This window comes from Equus caballus, chromosome 15 (assembly GCF_041296265.1).
Source record: "Equus caballus isolate H_3958 breed thoroughbred chromosome 15, TB-T2T, whole genome shotgun sequence".
Lineage (NCBI taxonomy): Eukaryota > Metazoa > Chordata > Mammalia > Perissodactyla > Equidae > Equus > Equus caballus.
Window position 1 is genome coordinate 104,401,283 of NC_091698.1, and position 10,871 is coordinate 104,412,153.

At 50.7% G+C, this 10,871-nt stretch overlaps 1 protein-coding gene and 1 long non-coding RNA gene across 2 annotated transcripts; one reads left to right on the plus strand and one right to left on the minus strand.

Moving 5' to 3' along the window:
- Positions 1 to 477: 477 nt before the first annotated feature.
- LOC138917943 (uncharacterized) lies at positions 478 to 4,998 on the minus strand. The gene is made up of 2 exons (XR_011426636.1): positions 4,715 to 4,998; positions 478 to 2,036 (listed from the first exon to the last, which is right to left on the minus strand). It is a non-coding gene; the product is annotated as an uncharacterized lncRNA (long non-coding RNA).
- Positions 4,999 to 5,006: 8 nt separating this feature from the next.
- Positions 5,007 to 10,871, plus strand: ADI1 (acireductone dioxygenase 1). The gene is made up of 4 exons (XM_023619615.2): positions 5,007 to 5,275; positions 7,549 to 7,668; positions 8,352 to 8,531; positions 9,888 to 10,871. Exons 1-4 carry the CDS (start codon positions 5,156 to 5,158, stop codon positions 10,005 to 10,007), a joined length of 540 nt encoding a protein of 179 aa, XP_023475383.1. The 5' UTR covers positions 5,007 to 5,155; the 3' UTR covers positions 10,008 to 10,871.

The window sequence follows — 10,871 nt, forward strand, 5'->3', positions numbered from 1 at the left end:
CTTTCCAATGTCTAGGCTTTTCTGATGAGACTGGTGGAGATTAAAAAATGTTACTTTTTCGTATTGTATAACAAAATGTGTTAACATTTGGAAAATATGCATAACTTAGTGAATCAATATTTTCAAAACGTCGAACGCCAGCTATCATGAAATATGTACCGAGAGTCCAAGACAGAGCGACGTGACAGAGTATGAAATCATCGATAGGGTTGTCAGATCCCACATTGCAACCAACTTTGAAGAACCTACCACTTGTTGAACTTTGCTGTCGTGTCAAAGATGAATGTCTTCAGCTATCTGGAAGGCTATTAAAATATTCCTCCCTTTTCCAACTACAAATTTGTGTGAGGCTGGATTTTCTTCATGTAATTTGACCAAAATAACGTGTCAAGACATTAGAGGCAGAAGCAGATATGAGAATCCCCTTTCTTCTATTAAGCCAGACAGTAAAGAGGTTCAGAAAAATGTAGTAAATGCCACTCTTCTCATTATTTTTTATTTGTAAAATACGATTTTATCATAAAATGTTATTTGTTAATATGTAATTGGTTATCATTGTTATGTTTAGATGAATTAACACCTAAATACTTATAATTTTTTTTCTCATTTCCAATTTCCAAAATGGAGATATCAATAGATAGAATTCATATAAGCAGAAGCCCCTTGGGGTACCCCACATTTTTAAGGACCACTAGAAAGTTTGAGACCCGCTGAAGTAGAAGATAAAGCCCTGAGTGAGGGTTATGAGTGGAGCTGTTTTAAGCCCGTGGGCTAAGGGGGAGCTGAAAGACCAAGACAGTCGGTCTGTTTCATGAGCTCACCCCTTGGTCCAGCACAGGACCTCCAGGAGCGGGGACACCGGGAGCGGGCACATGAGTGAGCGCGGGCACATGGTGGGCAGGCACATTGTACAGTGCTGGCAAGTACTGACCTCAGTGGTGAGGCTCACTGAGCTTCAGCTTATTCTTTGATCTCCTTTTCTTTCAAAACAACTAGGAATGAACTTTAGAACTAACTCGCCCAGTCTGGACAGCCTCGGACTGCTGGGACTCAGAAAACATCCTTGTGTCCAGAGTGGATTTTTTTCATTCTCACTAAAAGAGATCATGAATGAAAGACCTTAGCTCATAATAAGGACTCAACAAATGCCATTCATTATTATTAGTAGTAACAGAATTATTATCAACATATTGTTCTTGGAGTTGTATACTCCCTCATGATTTTTGTATCCTGTTTTCAAAAGACAAACTATGTGGGCTGGCCCAGTGCTGTAGTGGTTAAGTTTGTGCACTCCACTTTGCCAGCCTGGGGTTGCAGTTTCAGATCCCAGATACAGACCTATGCACTGCTCATCAAGCCATGTTGTGGTGGTGTCCCACATATAAAATAGAGGAAAATGGGTACAGATGTGAGCTCAGGGCCAACCTTCCTCACCAAAAAAAAGAAAAAAAAGCTTGTTATTGAAGGTCTGTGTATCATCCTTGATTTTGCTTCTTGGCCTCAAAGCTTAGAGACTTACTGTCTGGCCCTTCACAGAGGAAGTCTGCTTGTCCACGTCCTCTGTGTTTCAACAGCTCCGGTTCCCTGGTCTTCCACTGCTTTGCCGTATCCCCTCATGGTTTGGCAGTGGACCCCTGGGTTGGGAGCACGTCACAGAGCCTGGATGGATAACGGTTTGTGCAGGCAGGTCTGCAGTGAGGGGCTCTGTCTGTCTTTCAAAACATCTAATCAGATTCTTCCTAAGTTGCCTACATTAGGGTGATAAATTCTGGTCATGAAACATATTTTTGGGGCTGCTGCTGACTGTTCTTCTGGAAGAAGTAGTTCAAGGCCAAAGATGCCTTTTCAAAGGAGGAATCCCGTGGGCCAGCAGTGGTCATATGAAAATCATGGGTGCTGTTGCCATCCAACTCAGCTTGCTTGGACTGGTCCTGGCAGCAAGGGCCGGGCAACTTGGCAATTCTTCAGGGCCTCCCAATTGTCTTCCGTTTCCAAAGAATGTTGTTTACGACATGAAACAGCTCCCTTCCTCCCTGCTAATACAAAAAAAAAAAAGAAATCTGCTTGAGATGGATGAATGGTGCCAGTGACTGCGCTGCTGCGGCCAGGGGAGTTGGAGGCATCTTCCCCTGCAAGAGGCAGTAACTCCCCGGCTGAGTGAGACCAGCACCGTCGCCTCCTGCGCTGTATTTTAGCAGTTATGGGCTAGACTCCCTGAGCGCCATTCCTGGCCTTAAGCTGTCTGTGCCTCAGTTGTTTCGTCTTTAAAACGTGAGTGATAAGTAGTGCCTACCTCACCAGGTGCTGGTGAGGGCAAGGGAACCATGTACGTGAAGCCGTCGTAGTATTACCCAGCACATAGCGCTCTTATCATTTTCTAGCGAACAACAGAAGTAGCATTGATTTGGGTTAGGAGGCAGTTAGAGTAACGCTGTGAAGACTATTTGGAGTGTTTCTCACCACATCCCTTCCATTTGGCAAACTTTTTTTTATTGTCTATGATGTACCAGGCACCAGGCATTGGAAGACTAATAAGACATACTCTCTGACCCCAAGATGCAGAGTCCTTGGCAATACGAATTCATTCATTCAGCAAGTACTTGAAACATAGGGCTGACAGTCCTATGCAGAGGCAGACATGAGCCAAATGAATCATTACAAACCAGGACCATGATGGGGTCTAATGGAAACCTCCCCAGCTGTGCAGGCACCGTCAGAGAAGGCCCCGCTGAGGGAGGGATATTCAAGCTGAAAATGGAATAGGCATAGGAGAAAAGTGCTCTGGAGGAAGGAAGAGCATAGGAAGGAAGGCGGAAAAACCGCATGGGCAAAGGCCCTGGGGCAAGGAAGATTGTGAGATTCAGACACTAAGAGGCCAGTGTGTGGAGGGCAGAGAAATAGGCAGGAGGGAGAGGGGCTGGAGAGGTGGTCAGGAGTCAGATTACACAGGGCTTGGAGCCAGACAGAGTTAGGAAAAGAAGGTTAAGGCAGAGAAGTGACATGATCTGGTTTGTATTTTTAAACATATGCTCTGCACAGAATGGATTGCATGGCCCAAAAGAGAAAGCAGGGGTTCAATTTCAGTACTCAATTCCATCAAGCAAGAAAAATGGCAGAAAGAGCTGGGACGGAGGGAAGTGAGCGGATCTGCGATGTGTTTTGAAGGTCAGAGCAACAGGACTTGCTGAGAGGTTTGATTGAGTGCTGAGGGTGAGGGAGAGGGCATAGAAAACCCCTGGACTTTGGATGAAGGCACCGGGTGCTTGGTGCTGCTGCTCACCGAGTTGGGAAAGGCCAGGGAGGAACAGGTCTGCGTCAAGAGTTCTGTTTCGGCCGAGTTAGGTTTGAGATTCTTATTAGCCATGTATGTGGCAATGCCAAGTTAGATACCCAAGTCAGGCTCTGGAAAGAGGTCCAGGCTAGAGATACAGATGTGGGAGTCATCAGAGTATCGTGGACTACACAAGGTCACCTAGAGTGTGTGTGGACAGAGAATAGGACAGGGAGAGAGCATGGGGACACTCCACAATAAAACGGTCGTACCCAGGAGATGAGTCAGAAGTGGGAGACAGTAATGAGTGAGGTGGAGGAAAATAAGAAAAATGTTCCAAGAAGGGAGCGGCAAGTATGATGAACTTGCTGAGAAGAACAGACACACAGGGCTGCATCTGGCAACACAGAGGTCTTGGGTACCTTGTTAGAGCAGTGAGAACAGAAGCTTTACTGGAGGGTGGGGGGTAAGGAGAGCACGTGAGGTGAGAGACGGCCAGTGGAGACAACTCTTCCCTAAGCTTTGTCATAAAGCACAGCAGAAAAATGGGCAACAGTCTCAGGGGGAATCTTGAAGGATGGGCAGTAACTGGTCAAGTAGAGTTGGAGAGGCAGTCTGTCTAAGGAGGATGTGGGTACAGTACTTGCAGAGTGATTGGAGCAAGAGCACAGAAATGAAATGTGTGTGCTTTCTGTACGGTGTTTCTGGAAGTTCCAGAGTCGACTCTATGCTTCGGAGTTGTGCCATCTTGAAACAATCTAGTTTAAATCCTGTTGGTTTTCCAGTTACTAGATTCTCTGTTAGAGAGACAGGTGAATCTCTGAGAAAATCTGATCTTTTTTGGCTGATTGCTTTGAAAAGATAAACCTGGATGATTAAGCAGCTGTATTTTTAAAATTTCTTTCTTATGAGCTAAACTGGTTAGAAATTCAAGGAGTGGGAAACGGAAGCTTGTTTTATCCTAGGACGTCACACACTGCTATGTGGGGAAGGGAGATGGGATGAAAAGGGGAAAGGAGGCGATGTGAAACCACAGGGCAGGGCTACACTGTTGATGCTGCAAAAATCGGGGGAATGCACAGGAGGAGCGCCACCACCCTGGGGGAGACCTGGGTTCTCTGTGGTGATTTGAGCTGGCTTCCAGCCACAGCTGTGCCCCATATCGCCTGCAGGAGTTTACTAAAATCACCTTTTCTCCCCTGGAATTTGCTTTCTTTCCTGTAAAATATAAATTGTTTATTCTCGATATAAATTGTTCGTTTCACAAGATTGTTTTGCACGTCCAAGGAGACTGTGGCGCCAACCATGAGGCAGTCGTGTGGTGGTCATTTCACCTGGCCCCGTGCACCCGTGCGGTGACGCCAAGCATGCCCCCACCCTGTGTTCTGCAGAGACGCCTCTTCCCCTTATGACTTAGCGAAGACTCGGGCCGCCCCCGTTTACCTAGGACAGGGCAACACCCCCGTCCAGATTCCCGCTTCGTCTCATGAACGATAAACGGCGTCCCGCCACGGAGTGACGGGAACAGACGGTCCTTGGCCCGCTGTGGTCCAGCCTCTGGAGCATCCCCAGGCCAGCGCGCCGAGCCGCCCCGAGCGGAGCGGCGACCAGCCCCGGGGACCAGGCCCGGAGCCTCGGCACCTGCCGTCCAGCCCGCCCCGCGCCGCAGGGGAAGCGCAGCCCGTCCCGCTCGGGGCCTTCGGGCCAGGGAGCGCGCGCGCCCGGGCACGTGCCCCTCCCGCGGGGTCCGGAGAAAGGCCCGCCCCGCCCACCGCCCGCCGGCCGGTGGGCGGGGCGGACCGAGGTCGGGGCGCGGGCCGGGCGGCACCAGTGCGGTCCGAAGACAGGCAGGGTGCACCCGGGGCTCGCGGCGCCGGCCCGACCATGGTGCAGGCCTGGTACATGGACGAGGCCGACGACGACCCGCGGCGGCCCCACCGCGCGGAGCCCGACCGCCCGGTCGGCCTGGAGCAGCTGCGCCGGCTCGGGGTCTATTACTGGAAGGTACGCGGGGACGGGGCGCGCCCGGGGTGGGCGGGCGGGAGACGTCGCCCCTCAGGTCCCCCGAGCTCCCGCGCACACCCCAAGCCACGGCTAGCGGGGTCCAGCGGCCGTGGCGGGGCCGGGGCGCGCCGCGCACGCTCGGCTCTCGGCGGTCTGAGGGCGCTGCGCATGCTCGGCTCTCGGCCGTCTGAGCGCGCTGCGCATGCTCGGCTGAGGGGCTGGGTGGTCGGGGCCGGGGCGCGGTGCGCAGGCTCGGCCGCGGGGCCAGAAGGTCGGGGCCGGGGCCTGGTGCGCATGCTCAGTCGCGGGGCCGGGTGGCCGGGGTGCGGAGTCTGGAGAGGGTGTCGGAGCTGGCGGGTCCGTTGCTGCCGCAGTTCTAGGCCGGGGCCGTGTTGGGACCGGTGGGGTCCGGCTCGGCCGGGGCGTGCGGGAAGGACGCGGCTGAGTTAGGGGCCCACACGGGGCGCGGCAGGAGGGTTTAGGGTCCCTCCAGGGCCCTTGTGCGGTGCACCCACCTTCTGGCGAGCGCGGGGCCGCGTGCACTCCCTCCGAGCCTGGTGAGGCGTGGGTGCCCACGTGGGTGCCCAGCCCGCCCGGAGCGAGGGATACACGCTCGGCGGACTCCGCAGCCCCGCGGTCCCCCGGGAGGGGATCAGAGCGAGGGCCAGCGACGGGTCCCTGGATGACCTGGTCCTTCTGAGACCGGAGGTGACGGCCCCTGTGCACTGGGAGTGGAGGTCGCCAGTCTAGGCTTCTTGGTGTCGCAAGGACTTCTCTGAGGGAAACACGAGTTTCATTTCGTGTGCCTGTTAATCCTTACATAGTATATATCTTTTCTTGGGCTAAGATTTAACCCAACCTACTGGAACTTACCGTCCTCGAAGCAGTCAAGTGGTAAATAATGTCTATCATGAGAGGCAAATAAGTTTTGTTTTATGATAAAATAATTTATTTGCAATCCAGACAATCAGAAGGGTCAAGTGACTGCACTGCGGGGCTTCCATTGTGTACCTGACAGTTTAAGAGCAAGAGTGACGTGCTGGGCAGCTTCTGAATGATCCAAAGGATAAAATAAGACGTTTTGAAAGGCATCTTCTGTTATTCCATAGAGTCAGACCCACTTCTGCCTTCTAGTTCCCCTCTGGATGGTGAGTTGAGGGCTGTCAAAATAAAACTGTTTACTCTCTGGTTTTGGTGTCCTGTGTATTTGTCTGTGCCGTCTTGATAATACCCATTCTTGACCAGTGGGAGCAGGTGCCGCACTTTGCGTGTGCGCTCTTGGTGCGGTGGCCTGGAGAGGGAGAGCTGGCCCTTCTACACACATGCTCAATCTGAAGTCGATTGTTGTGCTGTGGAGCAGCCGTGTGCATGTCATGTGGCGGTGGATTTGCTAATTTGGGGAGTCTTTGTAGAAATAATGGATCGATGACTAGTACTTTGAGATATCCTGGAGTTTGCTGTTCAGCCATTGTGATAAGATGCATTTTATTGCAACAGAAGGCAAAGTACGCCAAGTTCATTGCTGATAGTTTGAAGTAGGAGTTCAGATTAACTCTGGCGGGGGCCCTAGGGGAGTGCTTCCCGAAGAGGTGACATTAAAATTAGACCTTAAACAATAGATAGGATTGTGATGAATGACAGTGGTGAAAGGGCTTTCTAGGCGGAGGAAGCTGTCAAGGCCAAGGGCGTGGGGATGTGGAGCATGAAGTATTTGTGAAGAGTAGCAAATGGTCCTGTTTGCTTTAGAATGTAGATTTTTTTTTGAAACAGGAAATAGGGACAGAGGAGTCGGAAAGGCCCCTGAAGTCAGACAATGGAAGCTGCTTCTCCCAGCATAAAGAACTTGCGTTGTGTTTGTAGGTCTGAGGGCCTGGAAATGAGCTGACTGAGGAGACGCCATAGAGAGATTGGTTAGACCCCAGGGGGTGGACTGGTGATGGAGGAGCGGGACACGGTGGAGAGAGTGCACCCTGCATGGGCTGGAGGCGATGAGGGCTGCGCCTAGGCTCATGGTGGTGGGACTAGAAATGTGAACTAGAATCCCTCAGAAAGGCCTGCTGGAAAGATGGGAGCAGGAATTAAATACACCGTTGTTATTTTTAGCTGTTATGGAGAAAGGGAAAACCATTGAGAGAAACAGGGAAGGAGGGGAGGGGAATGGGGAGGGGAAGAAGGTGAGAATTTAGAAGTATCATCATCCTGGAGATCCAGAAAGAGGATGTTTCGTCTCCTTGCATTGGTGTGACCTCCTTTTGTTGTGTAAACACTTTTAGCTGGATGCCGACAAGTATGAGAATGATCCAGAATTAGAAAAGATCCGAAAAGAGAGAAACTACTCCTGGATGGATATCATAACCATATGCAAAGATAAACTGCCAAATTATGAAGAAAAGGTAAGGGAACTCTAAATTATTTGAAAAGGAGAGTCATTATGTTCACTTCTAATAAACACACTTTTCTTTCTTTTTTCTTTTATGTCTTCGTTTGGGTTTTGTATCAGAGTAATGCATGTTTGAATATTTTTATTATTAAACATTAGGAGGATAAAGGCAGAAGTAGATTTGAACAGATGGAAAGTGTTCGTTTATTGAGACGGGGCCTGCCTTCCTCAGATTTTCATGTGGCTTCTAACCTGCCAGTGTGATCAGCGTGACTGCATGTGTGTGTGTGATCAGCATGACTGCCAGGAGCCAGGATGTCTGTGTGGGTGACTCGACTCTACACATCCAAGCTGTGTGATGTTGGGCCAGGGTCCTAGCCTCTCTGTGCCACCATTCCCTCATGTCACTGGGGATGACAGATAGCACCTATGTAAGTTATTATATGTAAACTATTTAGCATCTTGCCTGGGACATGGTAAGTGCTGTGTAAGTCTTAATTCTTTTACTGCTAGTTTGTTGGTAGTTTTCATAAAATATTCTAGCTCCTGCCCCCTTATCCTTATAATACTTCTTTCTATGGAGAGAATTTCCGTCCACCTCAGTCCTGGTCTTTGGAGGCGTGGGCCAGTGGTTGGGTCTGTGCTCGTGTGCGCGATGGTCTCCAGTAGACGTAGAGAATGTCCCTTCTGTGCTAGATTAAGATCTTCTACGAGGAGCACTTGCACCTGGACGATGAGGTCCGCTACATCCTGGAGGGCAGCGGCTACTTTGATGTCAGAGATAAAGAGGACAAGTGGATCCGGATTTTCATGGAGAAAGGAGACCTGATAACTCTGCCTGCAGGCATTTATCACCGCTTCACGCTGGATGAGAAGGTAGAGTCGTGTTTATCTTTGAGGCTGGTCTGTGCACGGATGTCGGAGACTTGTGACACTGCCTGCTCTGCTGCGTGAGGCCGAGTGCCTCTGAGCACACGCAGCCGCGGCTCGCGGCTCCTGCGCCTTTGCTCCCGGGAGAGGTCCAGCTGGAGGCTGAGAGCTGGGGCTCCTGTGTCCACCTTGTTCTTGGCCAGCTCCGCCTTGGTTCCTGGCGGACAGTGGCACATGTCGGTACACGCAGCCGTGGTCAGGTCGAGGCGGAGCGGGTCAGCAGGAAGCGGTCCCGCCCGTCTCGTGGAGAGCGCATTGTTACTAATCCTAGGCCTGCAGCTTCGGGACGCCCCTTGTTACGTTGTCCTTTTTAACAGCATTTCAGTTTTGGAACTTAACAGTCGTGCAATACAGTCATTGAGATTGGGAAACAACAGCAATGAGATAGTTCTTAGGTTCTCTGGATGTGATTTGGACTAAACCTGAGATTTAAGAATAACTTTTGAATGGAAAATAAAGGCAGGCGACTTAAAATTCAGACATTTGGAAGGGTGTGCAGTGAAAACCTCCCTCCCACCCCTGTGCTCCGGCCCTGCTGTTCTCTCCCTGAAAGTAACCAGCATTATGTCTTTAAAAATCTTTTTAGAGAGGTGTCCTCCATATTCAGGCGAAAGAGGATCAGAATTCTTTGTCCTTTTACACAGGATGCTCATGGTTCTGCGTTTCCCTTTTTCCACTCGCGATGCTTTGGGGATGGCTTCAGATCAGTATGTGGGGCCTCATCCCTTATTTACAGCTGTGTGGCATCCATGCTTGGGTGCTCCCTAATTATCTAACCATGAATTTAGTCCATCGAATGCACGATCCCTTATGATGGGTTTATGAATTGTTTCCAGTTCTTTGCTATTGTAAACGGTGCTGTAATGAATAACCTTATGCATTTATCATTTTGCACTTAAGTGAGTTTATCTGTTGGATAAATTCCTAAAGTGAAAACTGGATTAAAAGGCATGAGTATTTTTGATTCTGAAGCACGATGCCAGGCTGTCCTCCCTTGTCATCAGCACGAGGGCCCTGCGAACGCTTAGGAAGATGGTACTGGGGATGCGGGAAGGGGTGGCTGAGTGGGCTGGCGGGGTCGGCGCACAGGGATGCGTTCGTGGAGAGCGCAGCGCCCACGCCCGCGGCCACACTCTTGCTGCCTGGGCACCGGCTTCTCAGCTTGGCCAGAGCTCCCGGTGCTGACGTCCTTCCGGAGGATGAAACGTGACTAAAGTGTTAAGACACAGGAATGAAACAGCATGGGAGGCTGTCTCGACAGCTGGTTTAACGCGGTGCTGGGTGTGTTTGTGTGTTTTGCAGAACTACGTCAAGGCCATGCGGCTGTTTGTGGGAGAACCGGTGTGGACGGCGTACAACCGGCCGGCTGACCACTTCGAGGCCCGAGGCCAGTACGTGAAGTTTTTGGCGCAGTCAGCCTAGGGCGCCACTTGCGGCCTGGCGCCCCTTGTGGCGGTCCTGGACGTGACGACAGCGGAAAATCTATCGTTTCCTCCTTCCTTTCTGTTAGACTTGAGGCTAGGTGAGCTTTCCTTTGTGAGATTATTTGATCAGAATATGTTTTAATGAAAGGAGCTATAAAACTGATTTTTACGTAGAAGCAACTGTGGAAATGTGAACGAATCACATGCCTTTTCTCTAGTTTGAGATGAGTGGTTCGGTAGCCCTGTGTTAGCGCACGCATCAACAGTAACCCGAATGAGTCCCACCTCCCCCACGCAGCCCTCAGCTGCCCGACCTGGACCTGGCGCTTCCACTCTAGGCAGCTTTCAGTCGACGCCCCGCCTGCCTGAGGAGAAGGTGTGATGGTAGCTGACTGACAGGTGGAGACACCTTTGTCCCAGCACCCCAGACGAAGAGTGCTGGGGGACAAGCCCTCGTGTCGGGGACGCTCTCAGTTGCTCCCCCCACTTTCTTGTTCCCAGGGGAGGAACTGCCTTAATCCTGCTCGTGGCTGGAGGTCACCGTGTGTCGAGGGCCGCGGCGTTCGGTGAAGCGCTCCGTGTAGAGTCTCCGTGGTCGTAGGTGTAGATGGTTCGTTTCATCTGCATTAGTGTTTGTTCAGTGTGAGATTTCTAGGTTAACGTCACCTACTATAAATCTTTTACAATCAAGCTTTTGAATTTTAACAAGAAAACTAGGATGTTATTTTTTTACTCAATTCTGAGAGATGATTATACCTAATTTGTTAGAATCATAGAAAACCCAAATCAACCTCATGTTTTAGAAGGGCGGGTTGTGTGAAGTACTCTTTAAACTGGATTAAAACCTCCATGTTAAAGTTAA

Bases quoted from the DNA above. Each gene is read 5' to 3' on its own strand.
- ADI1 (XM_023619615.2), top strand. From the start codon at position 5,156: ATGGTGCAGGCCTGGTACATGGACGAGGCCGACGACGACCCGCGGCGG. The intron at 5,276-7,548 runs GTACGCGGGGAC...AAACACTTTTAG, and splicing joins TCGGGGTCTATTACTGGAAG to CTGGATGCCGACAAGTATGA. The intron at 8,532-9,887 runs GTAGAGTCGTGT...TGTGTTTTGCAG, and splicing joins GCTTCACGCTGGATGAGAAG to AACTACGTCAAGGCCATGCG.